General features: G+C 41.8%; 1 protein-coding gene across 20 annotated transcripts in view; it reads left to right on the top strand.

Annotated features, from left to right (window-relative positions):
- The window catches only part of LOC116843001 (dystrophin, isoforms A/C/F/G/H-like), a 557,622-nt gene extending 536,881 nt beyond the window's left edge, over nt 1-20,741 (top strand). For 14 of the 20 annotated variants that reach the window (XM_032812942.1, XM_032812944.1, XM_032812923.1 and 11 more), the window contains 11 exons: nt 14,062-14,321; nt 14,749-14,907; nt 15,219-15,355; nt 15,562-15,766; nt 16,240-16,325; nt 16,414-16,741; nt 16,839-16,950; nt 17,043-17,681; nt 17,800-17,914; nt 18,378-18,518; nt 19,009-20,741. In XM_032812942.1, the coding sequence (XP_032668833.1) occupies nt 14,062-14,321; nt 14,749-14,907; nt 15,219-15,355; nt 15,562-15,766; nt 16,240-16,325; nt 16,414-16,741; nt 16,839-16,950; nt 17,043-17,681; nt 17,800-17,914; nt 18,378-18,518; nt 19,009-19,106 (2,280 nt within the window). In that variant the 3' untranslated portion in view covers nt 19,107-20,741. Of the gene's footprint in view, nt 1-14,061; nt 14,322-14,748; nt 14,908-15,218; nt 15,356-15,561; nt 15,767-16,239; nt 16,326-16,413; nt 16,742-16,838; nt 16,951-17,042; nt 17,682-17,799; nt 17,915-18,377; nt 18,519-18,661; nt 18,674-19,008 lie in introns of all 20 variants that reach the window. The other 6 variants (XM_032812940.1, XM_032812939.1, XM_032812937.1 and 3 more) reach the window with 6 other exon arrangements.
- The last annotated feature ends 2,787 nt before the right edge of the window (nt 20,742-23,528 follow it).

The following is a 23,528-nucleotide window of genomic DNA, read 5'->3' as shown; positions in this document are numbered from 1 at the left end:
CTCTCTCTCTCTCTGCTCTCTCTCTCTCTCTCTCTCTGCTCTCTTTTATCTTTCGCGTGTTGTTATTTTTATTTTTCTCGTTGTATTTTTATTTCTCTTTTTATATATACGATTATTTCGTAGCAAATACAATGTTACATATAACATACTTATTAGTTGTAATTTCCTACTACATGTTATGTAACAGTTACATTGTTAAATAGGAAATTACAACTAACAGGTATATTAAATGTAACATTTGCTGGGTTATCTTCCTGTTTTTCTTCTGTGTGGCAAATGTCTGTATTGATATTTTGTACTGTGCTCTGAAAGAATTTGATCCTAATAAACTAGTGTTTTCTCTTTCTCTCGTGTGCACGCATGTACACACACCCACATATATATGGTATTCGACACGAATACATGACCTAAAGGTTAAGCAAGCGGCCACGATCCATCGCGCTGCAGTCGCGACGGACGTTAAAACGGGCGTGATAATAACTCAATTAGTGTGAATTACGAAACGGGACCCATCGGAAAGGTCGCGAAACATATGAAATCGTACGGCCACATGTGCTGCATTAACATGACGTTATGTGCCGCTAGTGATCCGTGAAGTGTCGCGTGTAATGTTTGCGTTTCATTGCGTCTCGTCGTGCCGTCGCGGTCATGACCGGCCGCAATCTGCCGTTACGTAATCATAATGCCGCGTGTTAACACCAGCGCTACAATTACTTAAATCTTTTGTCTCTTGGCGACTATGCGTGCCGTCATTATAGCGTTCTACGCGGTCTCTATTCGTGCGTGCGAAAGCTGGCTAACGGCATAATTAACCACGCACATTGCACAACGTAATTGTGTCAACGCACTAGCGGAACTAGTGACGACCGTCTAAATCTTTTTAGCCGCTGAGATTAGTTCTCGCCCGTAAAAACCTGGAAACTGTACATTGTCGTGTACTCGTATTCCGGCTAATCATCGACCTCCGTTTGCACGACCGAGATTTGTTTCGTCGTGTCTTTCAAATATCATCAACGATGATAATCATCTGACAATGACGTATCGTGAAACAATGAAAAAGTTAAGAATATATAGACGTAACATGTTCTGTCAATTAAAGTAAAGAGGTATTATTACTCCCAGTAAGAGGAAAATAGGACAACACTTTTAAGTCATTCAGCTCGATTCATCATTATTTGCCTCGTACAAACTAGCATTTACATTTTAAAACTTGATTAATAATTAATTCCATCAGCCTACGAAGTTATGTGTGATTTTATATATAATAAGAGATTAATTTTGATTATTTATATGTCGATTATTTTAGTCAAAGGAAATTTTCATCGACTAATGCCCAACAGTGTCTCGAGCAAAACAAATAGCTACTTGCTTCATCTGGGTCTTACATCTTACAACACATGGATATAGTGAGACCTTTCAAAGACGCTATTTCAGCTTGTTCCGAACATGCCAGTTTCAGAATGAAGCTGATATAAAGCCGAACCTATACTCGACGAAGCCACAATAGAACTACTCGGAATGCTCCAACTTTCCCCTTATCGCTAATTAGACCTTCCTCTCGTAAAATATTCCATCCAGGCATTCATATGTCGATGATTAGGACCTTCCCCTCGTAGATTACTCCGTCGCGATATTCATATGTCGATGGGAACAATAGGCGGATATACGTATGGCTCGGTCCATATCTCTCGCCAGGCAGTCTGTTTGACGCATAAAACATAACAGTGATAAATCGACCGTCTCTTGGAGATTTCCAAATGGGGATCACGCTGCCGCGTGCTTATTTAAGAACAGACTCGCTTCGAATCATTTTTCCTCTTCTGTCACACTCCGTTTCCAACCTGCAGAGTGGAACGGTTTTCGCTCGCGGAACGAGAGACTTGCCGAAATAGATCTAAGGCTAAGTAAATAGGTGTGAAAGAGAAGAGGAAGAACAGTGAGAAGGAAGACAGTCCATGGAAAACTCGAAGTCCGTAATAAACAGAGTTCGAGTCTTCACGAATCCACCCACCATCGGTGAGCGTCATTACGGATACGCGTTGTGGGTGTTCGCAAGCTTGAACATGAGCCGCCAGCCTCGAGACTAAACAGACGCGTTCGTTCTGTCGTTCTATAATCACGATGGCGCGTTAACACGAGCGCGATAATGATTGTTACCGTATAGCAACGTATCTCGTTATAAACCGTGGCAAGTAATACGTCGCGTCAGGCCATGGCAGAGACAGTTGGTCGTTCAGTCGGTCGGTCGGTTGGTCGATTGGTTGGTTGGTTGGTTGGTTGACTGGCTCGTTGGTTGGCAGAAGCCACTGATCTCGCAGACAATTGTGCGTAATTAACACCAGGGCGCCTCGCTTGTTGCGGGACAACCTAGTACAGAGCATATCAGTGTCTCGTGCCCGCTCTATCTCTCTCTCCCTCTCTCTCTCTCTCTCTCTCTCTCTCTCTCTCTCTCTCTGCCTCTCTGCCTCTCTGGCACGTTTGCAGATACTATCGCGGAAATTGCTCTTACCGTTTCTCCGTCTGCTAATCCAATTCCCGTGTAGCTCGCGAGCACTGTCCTACCCCCGGCTCGGCCCGCCAGCGAACGCTGTTGTGTTGGCTACGGATAAAGTGCGCGATAGACGTCTAACGACAGCACGACGGCTCCCGGTCTCTCTTTTCACTTGCGCTGCCGTACTGTACGCTCGCAATTTTCCACGTCTCTCACCGTGACCCCGGGATTTCCAGAATTTCGCGTGCATCCCGCCGCCGCGAGTGGATTTCTGCAGATTCCCGATTGGGCTTCCCGGATCCACGTCGTCTTTATTTCAAGGGGAGATTAGCTCGTGGATCGTCGCGGAAGATCATAATATATTGATGCACCTAGGTACAACGAAAACTAGAAATCCGGAAGGCTGTAACGTGTCGTTAATTAATATTGAATGCATTTAATTCATGCCTCGTTAATTCACTTCCTCGTTTCTTTATTCCAAGTCCGCTTCACAGGCTATCATCGCCGCCACAGCTGCGTAGTTTCCATCTCGAAAGACACTGGAATCTAATGCGGCTGCGGAGTGCGTATGTCCCGAATAGTTACGATCAACGTATACCATACACTTTCATTGTTGCGCAACCCATTGTGGAGTTTATCATTTTCCTTTGACCTACCGTATATAGATACTATCAGGGAAATTGCTCTCGCCAACGGCAACTAATTCAATTTCCATGTTACATACCGCCTGTGTATAGATTGGTATTCTATAGGCCCGGTATATATGATCGCGCTACGAGCAGATGACTGACATTCGATAAGACGTTAGGTAAAGCTCGATAATTACGTAAGAAGCAGATACATGAGAAAAGTCTGAATTAAGAAGTAATCCTAATTATTCCTAATTACTAAGAACACTTCATAATCCTCCTAACTAATCTTCAATTGTAAAAAAATATTCTTACCTAGATAATTTCCTTAGAATTTCTTCTGTCACACGAAAAAGGGAGTTAGGTCGAATTAACTAGATATGTAATGAAATATGAACGAACTAGAATTCTGTTCAAATTAACAAGATTCTCGTTAATCGAACGAGATTTCTGATTAACCGGAACTCGCGATTGTTCAACTCGAATTCAATGAGAACTCGATCTAACCAGATCTTTTTCCATGCGCATAATCAAAATTTATTATAAATTGCCAAACTCTCTCTACATACCTCGCAAATTACTTCACTAGTACATCCGACGATTTTGCTTACGAGATTCCTAAAGTAAGAAGATATAATAACCGACGCGACACTCCGGTATTCGTATAATCAATCGCGCAGAACCTTTAGGCGGATTATTATATCACGTCGCAATTATTGTATCGCGGCTTAGGTGGGACATCGGGCAGAGATAAAGCGCCGCAACACTTAACAACAACGATTACCGTAAACCAGTTATAAACGAGCCTGTAGGTCGCATATAGACGCGCGTACATCAGCGTCCACTGTTTCTAACAAGGCGCATTGTTGTGCACGCCACACCCGCTCGTATAACACGCAGATACTATCGTCGAAATTTCTATTACCGTTTCTGCGGCTATTAATTTGATTTCGCTCAGACACTGCTCCATGATGACCACAAGTCTGGGTGATAGAACTCCGCGTCTGGATGATGACGACGAGATCACAGAGCCGATCACCGGACTGACATCGCGCTCGTCCATCGATGAAACTTGCCGTGAAATTATGACAACGTAATGATAGTTCTCGATACGATCCGAAATGCAAATTAGGAGGCATCGCCACTGCCAGCCGGTAGATCGGTAGATCAAGCCGCCCGTTGCGTTTGCGCCTCAACCCTTGCGAGTGATGTCGTTATCAGACACCCGCGCGACTCTCCTCATGTGCAGATACTATCGCGGAAATTGCTCTTAGCGTTTCTCCAACTGCTAATCCAATTCCCGTGCAACGCGTTTCACCCTCGTGCCGATTGTAAGTAGTACGGCCCTGCGAGGAAAACGGAACGACTGATTCTAGATAAGAAGTTGACGACCAGACTTGGAATAGGAGAATATGACGAGCTAGAGCGATCGTCGTCGGGGATAGACGGTGGTCACACGACGGGAGAGTTTCGTATCTGGGATTGCGCGCGAATCGTTTTCCAAATTTGATGGAGGAGTCGTCGGTTAATATGCTCCATGTCAATGGTAGTTAATCGACTGAAACTTTTTTCAACTAAAGTAATCAGCAAATCAATAATCAAAATCAATCAATCGTCATATATCGTAATCACGAATAATTTCATCGATCGATGCAATTATTAATATTATTATAAATATTAATGAGTATACAATTAATCACGTCAGATTGATTAATAATTAATTTTATTAATCAGTGAAATTATTTGTAATTATATATATATATATATATATATATATATATATATATATATATATGACGATTCATTCATTTTAACTATCGACAGTTATTTTAATAATTATTTTATTATAAAAAATAATTTTAATTATTATTAAGTAATTATTATTATTATTAGTTATTATTTTAATTATAAAAAAATGTTTTAATTGGTTAATTCTGAAATTTCCGATTGTTTGATATTTTAATTTAAAAACGATACATTATTAATACTCTTGTAAGTAGTACATGAGTACATATTATAAACAATAATGCAACGTGGATTACACATCAATATGGATATATAACATGACATATAAAATCAAATTAACAATTGCGGGACGTGTCAACGGATCGCTACTTGTTCTTTAAAAATCTCCTTTAAGACGGGATCTTCGGAATTGTCTTCTTCACGCCTATCGACGAAAGTAGTTACACTTCGTGGGAATGCATCGTGGTTTTCAACGGGCATCTTTGTCGCCCGCGTGCGAGATATGTTCCCGCCGCTCATTCTCGCGCGAAATACTGCCATATCGAAAGACATATCCCCGCGAAATGTATTTCTGCGGCGGGGGAGAGAATCCTTCTCCTCGGAGAAATACCTCCGGTTGCGATTCAGATACGACGGCAGAACAAGTAACGGAAATTGCGAGATAGTGCTGAAAACTTCCACATACAATGAGCGCCAATCATAGCGGGATCGATATCGCGGGGGAAGAAGGGGAGACAACGGTCGGGGGAGAGTCAGGGTGGAAAACCTTTCAGTGCGGAACATTATCGCCCGGAGAACAAAATCTTGCCTCGATGGATATTCGAGAGATATCGGCCTTCTTGAGTTTACCCACATAATAGCATTCCACCGGTGTGAGTATCTAATTTCGGTCGTCATGCAAGATGCCGTTTCTTTACTTTGTATACGTGGTCTTTACATTAAGAGGCGGTCTTACACGAACGTCCGTTGTCGAAGCTCCTTTATACGGTTAACTGTGATACGATACCTTCAAGATACACGCGCTCGCGTCGCGATTTTCTCGGAGAGGATCGTCCCGTTCTCTGATGGAGTTTAACATTCTCGTCTCACGATCGCGCGACGTTCGATCGTTCCTTAATTAAACACTGAGAGAAAAAAATGATTGATCCAACTAAAGTTATAATTATTCTTAGCTATATTTCTTGGTTGTTCTAACAGGAAAATAGTAGCAGTGATATGTGCATATAAAGCTGTTTTCACTAACATTACAGTAGGATTAAAATAAATTAAATTAAGCTATGATAGAAAAAAAATTAAATTAAAATATTTATATTAAAAATGGTTTTCTTGACAATTTATAGTATAATTATTTCTCTAAGTGATTATAATTACAAATATTTTCTTCTGAAGACTGCGCCTAACGAATATTCCGAGACGAAGTTGCGTCAATTAAAAATGAAGAATCTTATATGTATCATATGTAATTAAACATTTTGGAAAAAAGCTTTTGTTTATTAATTAAGATATTATTCGTCTGTAATTCTTTTCTTTTTTTCTCAATAGATGAATTGTAATTTTTATAGTTTCTATCTACACAATTCCCGTTTTTATGGGGCAAATGAACGGCATCTAAATTGTCTCTCGAGATACGTTCTTAAAATACGTTCGCGCGGACTACCCGCATCGCTCGAATGACACGTGTCTCACATATTTCTGACACGTTTGTTAGCCTGCGGGCTAATTCCATCTTCGCGAGCATCGCGAATATTCCGCGCGGAAGTAATGGTCGTCCATAGTTATCTTAAGATTCGTAACACGCGTGTCAAGTGTTCACGACGGTCGTTTAAAACGCACTCTATCTTCATCTGTTTCGCGAATCGATCGACGTGCAATAGCTGATTCTCAACAGTGGAAACATCAGAAACGCCTTTTCGCTTGACAAAGTAAACCTTTCTTGACCGCCATAAGTGCCACTTTGTTACGAAATACGGGAAGTGAAAACTTCATTTTTACTTATCTCCAAGTCATTTCACATGGCCGATTTTTATAGCCTTCGATATCGTACTGTCGAAGTTAACGAGATGGTCATTTTTATCTTGCAAGTATATCAAATATTACCTCTTATCTGGATAAAAAGATCATCAAGAATTAATCCTAGAACCCTGGATAAAATTTTGCCAGACCAACGTTCTTAAAAATATGTGTTTTGTTTCCTTCATTATAACTTCCTTCAATTTCATTGAATCGCAAAAACATTAACAGATTTTTATAATCTTCAATGTTGTCCATATGATTGAAGAAAAAAATTGAATCTCGATCATTTCCTGGAAGTTATGAGCAAGTAAAAATGCACTATGTAAAGTTTACTCATATTTAGGGTTTACCTAATCTTTTGATGTTTAGAGTTCTAGAGTAAAAAAAAAGAAATATAAAAAATCCAACATTCTCCTCTCGTTTCGAACAAAGGCGTGGGACACTGTAATGAACTGTGATGAAGAAAATCGCGTGAGGAGGTCATGAAATAACTGATTAACGATTAATAAGAGCGGATAAGCTCACAGGCGAGCGCAATTTGCAGATTCTAGTCGCAACGGCGCGCATCGATTGCGACTCGTTTGCTCCGGGCAGAAGCGCCGTAACCAAGGCGGCTACGGGATCGCAGGGAGAAGCCGAGGTTAAGGTCTAGGGTACACGGTCTGCGGCTGCGAGCCCGGACTTATAATAGATGCACATGGCGTATTGCCAACGACGAGGCGCCACAATATTGCCGCTTAGTCACCTCGACCGGCGACCTCCTCTTTGTCCGCGGTGCGGGCGCGCGTGTCTCGACACGATGCGATAAATAACAGAAAACACCGCGGAAAATCTGAATATTTATGAGAGAATTCGGTAGACCGTCGCGCCCACCTCCTTCCCGTCCCGTTGCTTGTTTCCCCACGAGGACACGCGTGCAAGGAGTGCAGATTATCTCGCCACTTAGCTCGTTGTCGAGTGTTAATTTCGGGGTCCGTTTAGCGACAATTCAAGGCAATTTGGGGGCGACCTGACGCCCAGCCAATTATCGACACGAAAATTCTGTTGTCTAACTAAGAAGATGCGAGAAAAGAAAGAATCGTGAAATAACGGTATCTATAAGGTACAACGAGGTATTCTCGCATGGAACAACGATGGCGCTTGGAAGAATTTATACTATCGAGGAAATGCGATTTTTCGTAGCCCAGTCACAAGTTAACTTACTCGTCCTTGATAGCTCTGCTCGGGAAATAGCTCGGCATTACGCGGATTAAATCGCGCCTGAGGTTTGCACGATGACGGTTATACAGGATACCCTCGCCGAGTGTATCATACTTCCGTAACGGTCGTTTGCCTTGTTATAATCTTCACGATAGGCTGGACGGGAAACTTACATGTTAAGCTGTGATAGAAGCGGCGTGTAAGCTGCTTATAAGATCCATCGGTGTTCCAATATCGCGCAGCTAAGTCTCTTAGCGTACTCTGTAACTTCCTCGGGCCCAAGGCAACTTCTCTCTGCACATGAGTTGTGTGTGTTACCGCTTGTTCTTCCGTATCCCGTCGTGCACGACGCGCTCTCGCGCTCGGGTTTAAATAACGCTACGTGACTTCAAGGGAAGACAATAATAGAGACATCGACGCAGACGTTTAAAGAGCGGACGTGATCCGATAACGTCTGTTCGACGTCTTCTCAAAAATCGCCAACAGTTCGACGTTTCTGACTGCGATGTACCGAATATAACGAGAAAAAGAGACAAATAACGTGAGTTTAGTAGAAATCTCTCGATTTTTCTGCAGTGAACTAATCGAAAGACGAGTTATAACACGCCTGAGCGATGATTTACCGCGGATATTCGGAGATGTTGCGATCTTTCAAGGACCAAGATTCGTTTACCTGCACCTGGATCGATTCATCATGGAACACCGCCTTTGTTCGGCGAATAAAAGCATCCTCCCAGGTAGAATGATTCCAAGAAAACCGTCTTGTGTTAAAGCTACTCCATAAAACCGCTCACTTCAAGATGCTGATCGAATATCCATCTTCATCTACCTAAGTTTCCCCACTTCTTATATGCCATTTGTCCTCGACGAATGATTTCGTCGATGATATCAAAATTCGGCAAAATGACGCCACATCATTTCCTCATTTAATTACTGAAAATATCAAGTTGCTTCAATCAATTTGATATTACTATCAAGCGCCAATATCAATGACATAAAGAAGAGACAAACTAGATAAGCTTGTTTTAATTTTACATTTCCGAAGTAGTTACCTCTACACAGATTACAAGTAGAAAATCAGAACACGAAAGAGAACGCGAAGCACGCGGATGAATAATATGCATCGAGAGCGAAACGATAATTAAAAGTATGCACCACTTAATTTGGCGCCATGCCAAACGAGCATAGATCAAAATCAATTGAGCAAAAACACAGCAGGGAAAAAGAAGAAAGGACGAAAGAACGAGGTTTCTCTCTCGCAACGCGAATTGCAAGTCAAACAGCTAATTGCCAAATGGTCCACGAATGGTGCATACAGTCAGGAGAATATCGGACGGCGCCAGACAATTAGCTTAGTAAATTCCACGAAGAAGTTCTTCGCCAGGACACACGACGGAAGGAGCCGCGAAGAGAACGGGTGAGAGAGGAAGAGGGAAAGAGGGAGCAGGGACGCGACGCCGGCACGGCCGAGTTAACTTTAATTGCCCGCTTGGCTACATAATGAATGACACTGCAGACGCCGCGGCGAGAAATTATTTCGGCCTCGGCCTTCCCGCCCCAGCGAATTTCGCATACGAAAGTCTACGAGCGAACCACCCGTATATCGACGGACCCGCCAATTATTTTACGTCCAGGTGCACGATCCGTCACTCGTCCGTGTCACTCTCGACGCGTCAGGATAGTCCTTCCGGCACGATTTATCGCCGGAATCAAGCAGAGAGTGCCTTTAACGAAAGTCACGAAATAACGTCCGAGCGGCGGAGTCGCTTGACGCCGTTTCGACGAGAGCCCTCGACGTTTTGAGAGCAACATCTCTGCCTCGAAATGAGCTGTTTGCATACGAGGCAATAAACGAAGAAACATATTAGAAAGTAAGAAATATACACGGAGAAAATATTATAATAAAAATTATAATACAATTTTAATACTCCCTGGGAATAAATTTATACTATAATGAAAATTATAATAAGTAAAAGTAATTATGAACATAGTAAAAATTATGCAAATAGAAGCTAATAAAAGTTGAAGTCTTGAAGATATTTAATTATCTTATGGATAACACTCTCTAATATATGTGTGTGTGTGTGTGTGTGTGTTATTTTACTTATATGTTCTGAAACCGAGGCGAGGTCGGAAAATAAATTCGCACCGATATAAAATATTGATTGCGCCTTGATTTTTACATCTTACGTCGTACTCATTCCCTTTTTCCCCTCGGAGAGCAACCGGTTTTGCCGAAACACGGTTTTGCGAAATCAATCGGTGGATGTAATTTCATGATTCTTATTAGAGCATGCCTGGAATTAAGTTGCCACGGCGTTCTGTTTCCGGAGCACCCAACGCCGCCGCTCTCTCGTTCTTCATATTTTTCTTATTCACCGTAATTTTATTTATGGCAGTAGCGGCTGTGTATGCGTCACACTCGCCGATGTATCAGTGCGCATTTTCCCTGGTACTTTGCCGAGCGAGTTATTGCAACCGTCTTGAGGAACTCGCACCGCGTGAAAGACCGACTCTTCTCTCTGCTGCGTTTTTTACGACATATATAAATGGCCTCGTTCGATTATTGCTTGTACGCGGCGGGAAGTGTAGTGAAGCGCAGAACAGCTCCCATGCGTCGGAACTGCGTGAATTTTAAAAAAATTTCACGAATTATAAACTTCCCCATTCATTTGTGCAATAAAGGGCCAAACACGCTATTATCGAAACGCGAGCGCAAAATTTGTTCAATTGTTAAAAATACTATTGCACTCTTCCCTGCGAACGTCACTTTAGAATTTTGTTTTCCAACCTCTGCAACTTCTCGCGGGGACACTCGATATATACTCCTTATTACATGATATAATCTGATAAATCTACGCAATTACACAATTTTCCAAGTATTGCTTTTTGCTTTCGTGCAAGATTGCTCCTTTTAAACCCCTCGCCCCAGTCATAGACGAGGTGTTACACTGAGCGTGCTATACATACCGGTTTGTTACACGCACTACACGTTTTGCTCCGTCTTTGCGCGCTTACGCGCGCGGGGATCTCATTGTACAATCAAATTACTGTCTTACTCTCGTGCTTTTTACGTAACCGGAATGCGAACTGCCTGCATGCATGCGTGCGTGCGTGCGTGCGTGCGTTGAAATAAATCTGGTTCGCCAACGTGATCACCGCTCGTTATGGCCACTTTTTCACACGATTTCGCGCGGGGATGAGAAAGAGAGAAAGAGAGAGAGAGAGAGGCAAGGGCAATGCGAGGACGAGTATTTTACGACTGTGCGTTTTAGTGTTCTGAATAATTACATTTTCATTGAACACAATAATTCCTCATTAGCATTCGCGATGAATATTATTAGGGATGCTTTATTGGACGCTGGACACAATTCGCGTCACGGATGATGCAATATTCATAACACACACATTTATCATATAATATATATGTACAATAAAACCGCGCGCGATGAATCGCAATACATTTTGACCTCCGAGAAGCGCATGTATAGTTATGATAATTATTTTCTTTCTTCTTTTAATTTAAAATAGTAAGAGGATATCTCACGTGTACACTAGACTGATACTTGTGTAACAAAGGGATGCTTACATGAATGGATTTAGTATCGTTCGTTTAAAAATCAACATCAATCCTTTCTGAAGCTAATTTAAATTTTTGTAATAACCGAACACACACACACACGTATACACAATGCAATGCATGATTTCGAAAAGAAGCTAATGCTTCTTTTCAAAACGATTTTGGACGTTCAATTACAAAGCAACGCTTTATCCTTAATAATTTTTCACACGCTCATAATTCTTTTCGCTTCTCCTCCCTCTTTTTATCTATCCATCTATCTTTTCCTATCTTTAAATTGTTAAGAACAAAGGCGCAACTCGGCTTTTTCCGGAGTTGGCGTTTTCATCGGGCCGATCGTTCCACTTTCTCGCGGGTGCAAGTAGGATCCCGACTTCTCTCTTTTCCCTGTTCTTCCCGTTCATTCTCGCTCCGCTTTTGCGCCGTCCGCCTTTTTCCTTATCCCGCTCTCGGAACAAGGGACGCTTAAAGCACTTCCATAGAGAGACGACTAATTAGAGCGATTTAGCGTTCGTCGACGGCGTTTATTTGGAATGCAAATGTCGTCGTGAGACCGACCATCGTCGTCGTCCTCCTTCTCCTCTTCCTCCTTCTTCTCCTCCTCTTCCTTCTCTTCCTCCACCATCCTTCCCGCACTCGCCGCCACCCTCTGTGTCGTATCGCCGACTGATAAATGCCCGGAGGATTTTATCGTGACGCCAGTTACCGCGCCCTGTCCGAGGATGAAAGTTGAAAGGGCCGGGAGAGCATTTGCCATTTGTACTAAGCGATTGTCTTCGTACTTCTCCGTTCTCCTTCTCTTTCTCATTGCGAGTGTCAGGAGAGAGAAAGAGAGCATCGTTTATTATGCGCTCTTGGATAACTTCCTCTCTCAAGTGTTTAAAAAACATACAACAATAATATTAATTAAGCAATTATAATTACGAGTAACTAAAAAAGTGTTCAATAAAGCAAAGAAACAATATAAACTGATATACTATTAAAGGAAGACAGTACAAATATATTAACGCCTTGGAAAGCTCATAATAGCTTGAAATGAAAAACGTAAACATTGGAATGGAAATAGAAACACAAAAGAAAAGAGGAAAAAAACGAAGAAAATAAAACGTCGCTAATAAATGAGAGAATTATTCGTTCTCGCAACTTCGACTATTTGTCTGTTATCTTCTTTTTTCTCCTGTACACACTTCGTCGAAATAGCTTTAACATTTTTCCCACTAGAATTAATCGAAAAATATTAAAAGCTATTTCGGCGTAGTGTGTACGAATTTCATCTTCGCGAAAAGTCTCTTTCAAGCAGAAAATGAAGTTGAAATAGCTGCAATTTCATTACAATGATCGAGAGTCGATTATATCGCCAAGAGGATTTTCTGAACTGACTGCGGGCAGAATCTAAATAACGACATGTGACGAACACGGTTCGCACGTAAAATTCCGCATGCACAATTGCATTCTTTCACGACTTGCCCGTCCGTCGTCGTTTGCGAGCAGCATCGCTCGCGCGAAATTTCTCTTCCCGCGCGGGGCACTTTTGGCCGTAATTACTGCAACAAAAACAAGCCGAACATTTGGCGCACCTGCACGCCGTAAAACGCACATACACCACATCAGATAGTATTGCACCGAATGGATAATCCGAATTTACGTCGCGTAAAAATAAACGTTTTTAATTGACGTTACCGCATTTGCCGTTTTGTCGCGCTGGATACGAGCACTCGCGTCAAACGGAATACTCAGCTGTTAGATGCGCGGCGGGTGAAATGTTTCGACGAGCGCAAGAAACGTTTTGTTAATAATTAAAACCGCCATAAAAACCGCAGCAGCATTCGGGAAGGGGAGCATTAAATTGCCTGGCCGCGGCCGCGAATAAACGCCGCGCTCTTCAACTATCCGTATTAATTGATCAAATATACATAGTTATGCACGCGCTTTTCTTGCGCCCATCGCGCAACTTTGCCGGGAATGTTCCGCGGGTTCGTTAACCCCCGGCGGATTAATATCGTTTACCGTGTAATCCTTACACGGGAGACGAATTTTTTACTCTGGCAAACGATGCTCTCTCTTTCTTTCTCTCCCTCCCTCTCTCTCTTTCTCTCCCTCCCTCTCTCTCTTTCTCTCTTGAGTCTCTCGTCTCAACCTTTGCGAGCGTCACCGCTTAAGTTTCCGGCGCATTTCCTCCAAGCGGTTTCCTCATGATGACATGCACACATAGCGGCTAAAAATAAAAGATATATTTTAACAAACGACGATCTGTGTGCTGACTAACGATTCTCAGAGGAAAAGACCACCAGAGAGACTCTCACCTCGGAGGAGATCCTCGCGAATAATAACGCCCAACGTGCTCTCGACGTTAAAAGCAATGCGGCACCAATTAATATGGCTTTTTCTGTTTCTGATTTCAGAAAATATGTGTCTTCCAAAAGTCCCTCGAGGATCTCTCCTCGCGGATGGCCGGCGCCGAGGCGATTCAGAGCGGTTGGCAGAATCCAAGCGACGCCAACGAGGCGACGGAATTACTCGAGCAGTTGCAGAAATTCGGCGAGCGACTGGTACCTATCCAGAGGAACATCGAGGACGCGAACGACCAGGCGAGCATCTTCGCGTCGAGCAGCGTCATCGTTTCTCACGCTTTACTAGCGAAACTCGAAGATCTGAACACCAGGTATGGTTTGACGGCCGCGTAAAAATTTATCACGCGGTCTTAACCTCGCGCTCCCGAATAAAACTCGTACTCATTCACCCTCTCTCGCGCACGAAAAAATGCGGTCGTATATAAGGCGTGTCTCGAGACCGCGGTGTACTTAATTTTAATGACAGACTCTCGCGGAGCAATCCGGATCTCTCAAATGATACTTCCATGTATGATCCTTCCACTGAGAAAGTAGAGAAACGATAAGAACACGATCGCGAAAATATCAGCATGAGATATCCTTTTTACGAGCGTCTAAAGTTTCGAGACGTACGGAGTGCGTTTCTCTTTTCACCTCGAAAAGCTATTTTGTTTGTGTGCGGAGTATTCCCAGTATCACGACAAGTTGGGAATTGGAGCTTTGAATGCGAGACGCTAACTTTTTCTTGTGTTTTCGCAGGTGGAAGGTGCTGCAAGTCGCAGTTGACGAGCGTTACAAGTTGCTAAGCGGATTCGGGAAGGATGGCAGCACTCCGGGTAGTCAGGCTTTCCTCGCGAGCAGCGTAGAACCACCATGGGAGAGAGCCCTCACACCCGCCAAAGTGCCTTACTATATCAAGTAATCGATCCTCCTTGCATAGTCGCCTCAAATTTCCCAAACCGCCGCGGCACGGTTACTCAGAAGAAGAGCGAAAGCTCTCTTAAATTAACACTACCGAATCTATTTCCAAAAATAATACTAACTTAATTCGGATTTGCTCACTCGGATATACATGACATTCGTGTATAATTTTTTTCGACCTTATTGCTAAAAACGCGTTTTATTTAAAATCTAGAATAGAATCAACGTTTATATAATTCTTTTGTCTCGCGTAATTCATTTTTGTACAGTCAATTGAACAACCTTTGACTACAATCGACTTCTTGCAGCCATCATTTGGAGACTACGCATTGGGATCATCCAAAGATGATAGAGCTGATGTCTTCTCTCGCGGATCTAAACGAAGTTCGCTTTTCCGCGTACCGAACCGCCATGAAGCTGCGCACCGTACAAAAGCGACTCTGCCGTGAGTATCGGCGCGCTCTTGGTGATCAATCATACCTTTATCGCTGATTAGTCAGCATCGAGCGTTCATTAACTGTCACAATTTTCTCGATTAATCACGCGCATCTACGATACGCTACGTACATAATGCATTAATGTAACGTCCCGAAATTACAGTTTTCAGCGCATAATTGTACATATATTTATTTATTTATTTCGTCGTTTTAGTGGACATGTTGAGCCTCGCCACAGCGTTGGCACAGTTTGATTCACACGGGCTCCGGGCACAGAATGACAAACTGATCGACATCCCCGACATGGTAACAGTACTAACATCGCTATACGAAGGAATCGCAGCGGACAACCCGGCACAGGTGTCCGTGCCGCTATGCATTGACCTGGCTATCAATTGGCTGCTCAATGTATACGATAGGTACGCTAAGCGAATACATCTCTTACGAGAAGCAAACTTGCAGTATAACCCGTTTGCTCCTTGAACCCGTCTCAATGCACGTTTATTTATTTTCTTTATCAAATCTATCGGCTCAGTCAAAAAGTTCGGTTCGCTTTTTGTGTTAATTTCATTTTATTAGACATTTTCAGTTTTTTTCGCAATTTCAATGCAATATTCAAAAACGAAAACGGATTATTCATCAATCTCTGATTCTTCGTCAACGTTATGTTAGCATTCATACACTCTTTAACGTAGGAGATATCTATTGAAAATCAAACTGAGTTTTCTGACTGACTCGATATACATTAGATTTCTGTTTCTTTAAATCGTATTAGCTATCGACTGAAATCATATCTATTGTTATTGGGCTTGTCTCTCAAATATATTCCATAATAAAGACAATGATCGTTACTATCTATTTAACGATACTTGTACAACTTTGATATTTTCAGCCAACGAACCGGCCAAATCCGAGTGCTTTCGTTCAAAGTCGGGCTAGTCTTGCTGTGCAAGGGGCATTTGGAGGAAAAGTATAGATGTGAGTAACATGTGAAAAGATCCTACCTGCTAATAGTCTGTAATATATTTTGTACGTATACTTAATGATAGTTTTGCGTTATTTCCAGATCTTTTCCGTCTGATCGCGGATCCCAATAGGTTGGTGGATCAGCGCAAGCTGGGGCTACTATTGCACGACTGCATACAAGTGCCGAGACAATTGGGTGAAGTCGCGGCATTCGGAGGATCGAACATCGAGCCCAGCGTGCGCAGCTGCTTCGAGAAAGCAGGAAAGGATAAGAACGAGATAGAGGCGGTGCACTTTTTAAGCTGGCTGCAGCAGGAGCCGCAGAGCATGGTATGGTTGCCCGTGCTGCATAGACTATCCGCAGCGGAGACCGCAAAACATCAAGCCAAGTGCAACATATGCAAGGAATATCCTATCATTGGGTTCAGGTGAGCCACATGACTTTGACATTTATTTATACGGCGAATGAATTGATGATGCAATTACTGTCGGAGCGTACTGACGTGAAAATAATCTCACTCGCAGATACCGCTGCTTGAAATGTTTCAACTTTGACATGTGTCAAAATTGTTTCTTCTCGGGACGTAAGGCGAAGAATCATAAGCTGACTCATCCGATGCAAGAGTACTGCACGGCGGTAAGGCATTTATTTACTGGCTCTCCCGTTAAGTGTCATTCGAAAGAGGACGTTCGGTATATATATTAAATAATACTTGCCGCGCTTTGCAGACTACGTCTGGTGAGGACGTGCGCGACTTCACGCGAGCATTGCGCAACAAATTCAAGTCCAAACGATACTTCAAGAAACACCCCCGAGTTGGCTATTTGCCCGTGCAAACTGTCCTGGAGGGAGACGCGCTGGAGAGCCCCGCGCCTTCGCCCCAACACAGCTCGCTCAGTCAGGACATGCACTCGCGTCTGGAGATGTACGCCTCTCGACTCGCCGAGGTTGAACTGTCGCGTACAAGAAGCAACTCCACGCCGGACAGCGACGACGAGCACCAGCTGATAGCTCACTACTGTCAAAGCCTGAACGGCGGCGATAACGTTAACGTCCCGAGAAGTCCTGTCCAGGTCATGGCCGCGATCGATGCAGAGCAGAGAGAAGAGCTTGAGGCGATGATACGAGAACTCGAGGAGGAAAATGCGACGCTGCAAGCGGAATACGAGAGATTGCGCTCCAAGCAGACACCAGGCTCGACGCCGGAGGACGGTCATAGCACTAGGCAGCCCGACTGTGATATGATCGCGGAAGCTAAGCTGCTGAGACAGCACAAGGGGAGATTAGAGGCGCGTATGCAATTACTCGAGGACCATAATCGCCAATTGGAGGCACAGCTGCAAAGACTCAGACAACTTCTAGATGAGGTGCGTTAAGTAGAGGATGCGAATATCTTTATTTTATCCTGATACTCTTGATTCTGTAGCAATTGCAAAATAACTTATGAGATAGGTCAAGCTGATTATGTCTGAAATGTTCTTTCAGCCAAACGCGTCTTCTCCATCGAAGACTGGAACTTTGCAAACTCGAAGTGTAACGGCATCACAATTGGCGACCGATTCTCCGGCGAAGATGAACGGCCATTATCATGATTCTCCAGGTATATTGATCATATCTGAATCTTAATTGCGAGGAATAAATGAGCGACATATCTTGGATTATACAGTGGGGTTCTTTAATTTGGTGCTAATAATGCATTCAATCAGACTATATAATGACTGTCATACATATTCATTATAACTTACAAAAACCGGATGTAACGCCTTTCTGGTGGTGCTACACTAACTGCATATTAATACAGCGGGGACTCGGTAAGACTTTAATTGAATGGATTTATTAGAATTGTTTATTTTGAATAAATTTCCTCGCGCGTTTATAAATTCATTCCTAACATATATAACTTCATTATCCTCGAGATACAGCAAATGGAATTTGATAAATCGGTAAAATCGCGGAGTGTTGTCACATAAATTATTTCTCACCTGCGAATTACGAGGAGGGTCCCTACCGTATATACGTATACGTACATAATACATATTTAATTAAATGCACTGAACAATTAGATAAGCTTATCGCTGTTGGGTATATGGACATAGGTGGTGGGGGCTCAAACGAAGGCAGAGTCAGCAGTTTAGAGAGGCCACCACCGCCACCGCATTCTCACAGTGTCGCCCACAATGTGGGCAATCTCTTGCACATGGCAGGTTCGTTCTCAAATCTATACGTGAATTTGAACGTGTGTCAATTATGTAGCATAATCGATTCTCATGCCCTACCTCCGTAATGCACGTGTCACTTCTGCTTGAAATAACGAAATAACATTGCTTTCCTGTTTTTCACGCTACAGGATGGATGTAAGGTGAGACCACTATGCTTCTCTCTAGGTGCTTCTGAAATACGTCGAAATGTTTTATTGACCAACATCATCATCGACGACGCGTCGTCAATTACGCGTTAAAATTAACGCTGGAATCTATATCTTTATCGTGTATGGTCGTGTCCCTCTTTTTGACTTGTCCCACGCTTTTACCCTCTTATCTATGCACGTTCGAATAAGTACATGTCTCGATTGTGTAATACAGTATAAAGTTATGGATTAACAGCACGGATTTTAACAGAACGGATAATCTGGAGTCCAGGAGTAGCGGAGAGAAGATAGGCGAGAGTGGTAAAGCCCTTTTCTCTTGATTTCAGGCGATTTAGGGAAAGCTGTAGGCGAATTGGTGACGGTCATGACTGAGGACACATCGAAGACGAATGGACAACGAGCACCACCACCTGCTTTTAAATAACGACCGCGATGGCGTCTATAATAATCAATGTCATTAACAAGCGATGTTGATGAGCGTTGTAAGCAACGCTGGCAAGTCGACTAAATTCGACGGCGTTACACTCGATATCTGATACACGTTGTGAAGAACATTAATCATAATCATCGACCAATAACAAGTCTGGCTCTAACGCATATCAGAGACAAGTACATGGTATATCTACCGCGCAAATGCAGGGTCAGGGGACCCGTCCCACTGGTGGTTTTGGGTATTTTATAAGTTTTGATATACGTCGTTGTATAGCTGAATTATATCGAATAAGACGATTATGGTTTGGCTTACGGTGGTCCCCTGAGAGTAACTTTACTACATATTGACACGTCATATCATGAAACTAATCGTAATGAGAAATCAATTGTTATGCTTACTAGCTAAACTATACGAACAGATTAAAAGAAAAAAAGATATAATGAGTATAAAGGATACACGGAAGGAAAAATATCATTAACAATGCATGCAAAAGCAATGTATCAAATCACATAATCTATATAGGTCGTAGCTTATATTTACATACCCATTCTGTTCACTGCCACGGACTCTTCCTCGATGTAACTTACACAATGTACATGTTTGCGACTCTAGACGACACATAATGGGAAATAGACAAAAGTATATCCATACCTGACCCTTCTGTACCCGGCGCTCTTGGAGTTTACATCAATGAACACGGAACCTTTTATAATCGATGATAAAACAGAACGACGCGCATTACATCTTTCAAGTTTATTTTTTACCCAGTTACGTGATTTTTCATATTTTCTAAATGAATTTAAAAACGGCAATGTCTATTATATTTAAGCCTGCCGAATGTTACTATATCTAAGAGTATATGGATAAGTACCTAACTAACAAACTTGTAGGCTGTATTCTGATATGTAATAAAGTTGTCTAGAAAATACTTGATCGCGATATTATTGAAATGCGAGCTGCTCACCGTGGTTCTGTTATTAAGTAACCGGTCTGCAAACATACGTATACACATACGCATATATACATACACACACAACACACACACAATCAGTTATCTCGAGCGGATAACTTTTATATTCTAAACGAATTAAAAGCGCAGCACATATACATATATACATATATATATATATATATATATATATATATATATATATATATATATATATATATATATATACACATTTCTTTACGCATATCACAGATGCCATAAGTTGAATGCTATTGTGTCATTTCTGATGAGGATGCCGCTTGCGAAATGTAAAATACATATCTTCAAGAAAAAAAGAAAGAAATATCATATTTTACCAACTTGACGAGCATCGTGAATGAATACTACGAATTGTTATTCGCCGTCGTTAAGTCACGAGAAGATTAATTTCACCGGACAGAGTGTAAAACGATCGAATATACGTTTCTAAGCTCCAGTCTGTAGTTTGTTGAATGATTGTTGGTTTTGCGATTTCATACATTAATATAACGCATTAAAGTCTAGAGATATTAGTCATATAAAAATAAAAGTTATATACTGCGTACAACATCAAACAGGTAACTACGTTGCTTGTAATATATTGTAATATGACTGAAATGATATGGGGCAAAATGCTTAAATAAAAATAATACGATATATATAAGAAAAAAATCCTTAAATGTTCTTTTCTCTTCCAGCTATACATATGTCACATAATTGAGCGTGACGTCCTTATTGGAATTTGATAAGCAGAGATAAACCACTTGCACAGAATTTCACGTAGCTATTGGTCGATTGAAACGAGAGAAAAGTCATATGAAACATTAAAAGGGCATCTTACAGCAGATACGCTGCCTCGGTTTACAGCTGCTCATAATTTATTTGCTTCTTCCTTCCTGCCCGTTCTTCGTGCAGTACAGCCGAAAAGAGAAATCAAGCTGCTGAATATATTTCTCGCTCAGGAAGCTACCACCTGCGCTTTGGGGCAAACCTTGGCATGTGCCTTCTTTGTTTAGTATACGGGTCAGTTGGGTGCCAACTTCTCTGGTAGGCTACGTTATATCACCAGACATACGTTAGGGTGTAGAAGATGTTCTAAATGTAATATTTACGAGGTTCGACCAAATGTCTAGAAACATACGGAGCATCAAATAATACGATTTCGATTACAAAGCACACATTGTCGTGAGTTTTTCGTTTTAATTACAGCACAATTTTTTCCGAGTGTAAGAGAACTAATTTGACAATAACAAGTAATTTCATTGTTTTTCATTAATTTGTTGAACTTTTCTATTACATAATGACATTTGCATAAATCTTTAAATATATTACGCACGAATGAAATTTAAAAAATCGAAATAGATTATTAATTCGCAAATTTTCACTGTTTTTATTTAAAAATTTGTTCCCGTCGTGGAAGAAGATAAGTAAAATATAAAATAGAGGAAGCATTCTTATAATTCTTGTAATTCTCGAATCAGCATTGAGGCTGAAAGCTTATTGTTTCAACACAGGGGACTGTATGCTGAATATGGGTCGACATAAAAACTAAATTCTCGGTCAGAGCATCTCTACGGTACAAGGACGTTGCCTGAACTGGTCTTCACTCGATCCGGTTTTAATCATCCTTCGAAGGAAATCGTAAGTGAACCAGTAAGTAAAAAACGCACGATAAACTGGTCTTGACTCCGTTCCGAATGCGTAACAGTTTTATTCACGGAATCATTTAGCACACGCTCAAAATTGCACTCTACGTTTTCGTTTCAGAGTACTCTTACATACGTTACACTTTAATAACATATTTCCAATATAACAACTAAAACAGTTAAATTACAGAATGAATTACATATTTTGTTGCATAACACATTCATTATATGGATCAATCATTTCGATATTTAAAAAAGTTTTATTTTTTAGATATGGCAAATATTATTTTGTAAGATATCCCAGAATATATGTAGATTTAAAGTGGCTAATAAATTCTCAGAAAGGAAGCACTCGAAATAACGTGTCATTTTAAGCGCAATATATGATATCTCGAAAACAGCACGGCGAATTTAAACGTGCCTGAAACAACGCATTCTATTAGCTCAAATTTCACAAATGCTGTCAGCAGTTTAGCCCGAGGATTGCGGGAGAACTTTGACAATTTACGCTTACAGCACGTTGATGATGGAACACTGTCTCGTAAATTGAATTTGAAATTTGAAAAGATACAGCGCACCTAGAAACTTTTACATTACCGTCAGGTGTGCGAAAGTATATATATAAATAACACGGAAAATAAAATCGCGCGTGTAGCGGACGTGTTTTATTAATTTGTTTTTGTAACACATCGAGTCGTGTTTCGATACATTCCTCCAATCTCATTACCTCGCGAATAAAACAAATATGCGCGATGCATAGTGCTGTCAAGGATATCGTTTCGTTCGCACCGCGAATTCGATTCGCCGCGAATTCCGCAAAAAGAACACACCGCGGCAAGGCCTTTGCCCTTAACGCTTCTTTGCGTGCGACTGTACTCGCGTGAGTACATGCGCGGTATTCGTGTAGGTGCTGCTCGTACGAATGAGAGAAGCACCACTCGAAGAATACCTGCCACTTACATTCGTATGTAGCCGCGACCTTGGTGCATCGCACCACTGCACAGTGCATTGTCTCACGCAATAGCGTAATATGTACGCAGCTGAATGTGCGTGTGGTCTTTCTGATGTCCTAAATCGCGATTCGATGTCCAAGATTCGTATCAGTAGTCGTTTATTTGAAATTTATCTCACGTGAGATGTGCAGATCTGGATTCAGAGTTAGATCTGCAGTTTTTCAGCTGAACCACATGATATATCCCACACAGCACAAGATTTAAAAGATGTCCCAAAGACATTCAGAGGATTGCTAAATGTCCGCATAAGTCCTCAGAATATCCTAAAAATATTCCGAGGACTTCTAAATGTCCACACAAGTTCCCAAGATATCCCTTCAAGATCTTGTGTTATGAGGGATGCGACATTGTTGCGATTGCAATCGCGAATCCATTGAAGAATTCACATCCGATTCTAATCTTAAATCTGAATATCTCGCTTGAGACCAGTTTCAACTAACTGTTAATACAAGCATCAAAAGCACTGATACACATTTCGACAAGATGATTTATTCTCGTAAATACGTGCGAACCAAGTCACAAAGAAGGCCGTCATATCTTCATCTTCGGCAGTAAAAGCAGAATTAACGTTCCGCCAAAGACGCGTCTCGGGACACGTACACCCGTTAACGTTTCCAATATAGGCGATTGAGTCATCGATACGTGACATACGTACGTAATGTGCGTAAACAGAAATTTAGTGCACGCCACGAAGGACGGTCGCCATCGATTTCAAATACGGCACACGTTCATCGAGTGTTGAGCCAAACGTCCAATCATAATAATTATGTTCGCATAATCAATGGTC

Source organism: Odontomachus brunneus, unplaced genomic scaffold (assembly GCF_010583005.1).
Source record: "Odontomachus brunneus isolate Ranch 3 - 2012 unplaced genomic scaffold, Obru_v1 Obru_scaffold_029, whole genome shotgun sequence".
In the NCBI taxonomy this organism is placed as follows: domain Eukaryota; kingdom Metazoa; phylum Arthropoda; class Insecta; order Hymenoptera; family Formicidae; genus Odontomachus; species Odontomachus brunneus.
The sequence above is the reverse complement of the archived record's forward strand: the minus strand, read 5'-3'. Positions and strand labels throughout refer to the sequence as shown.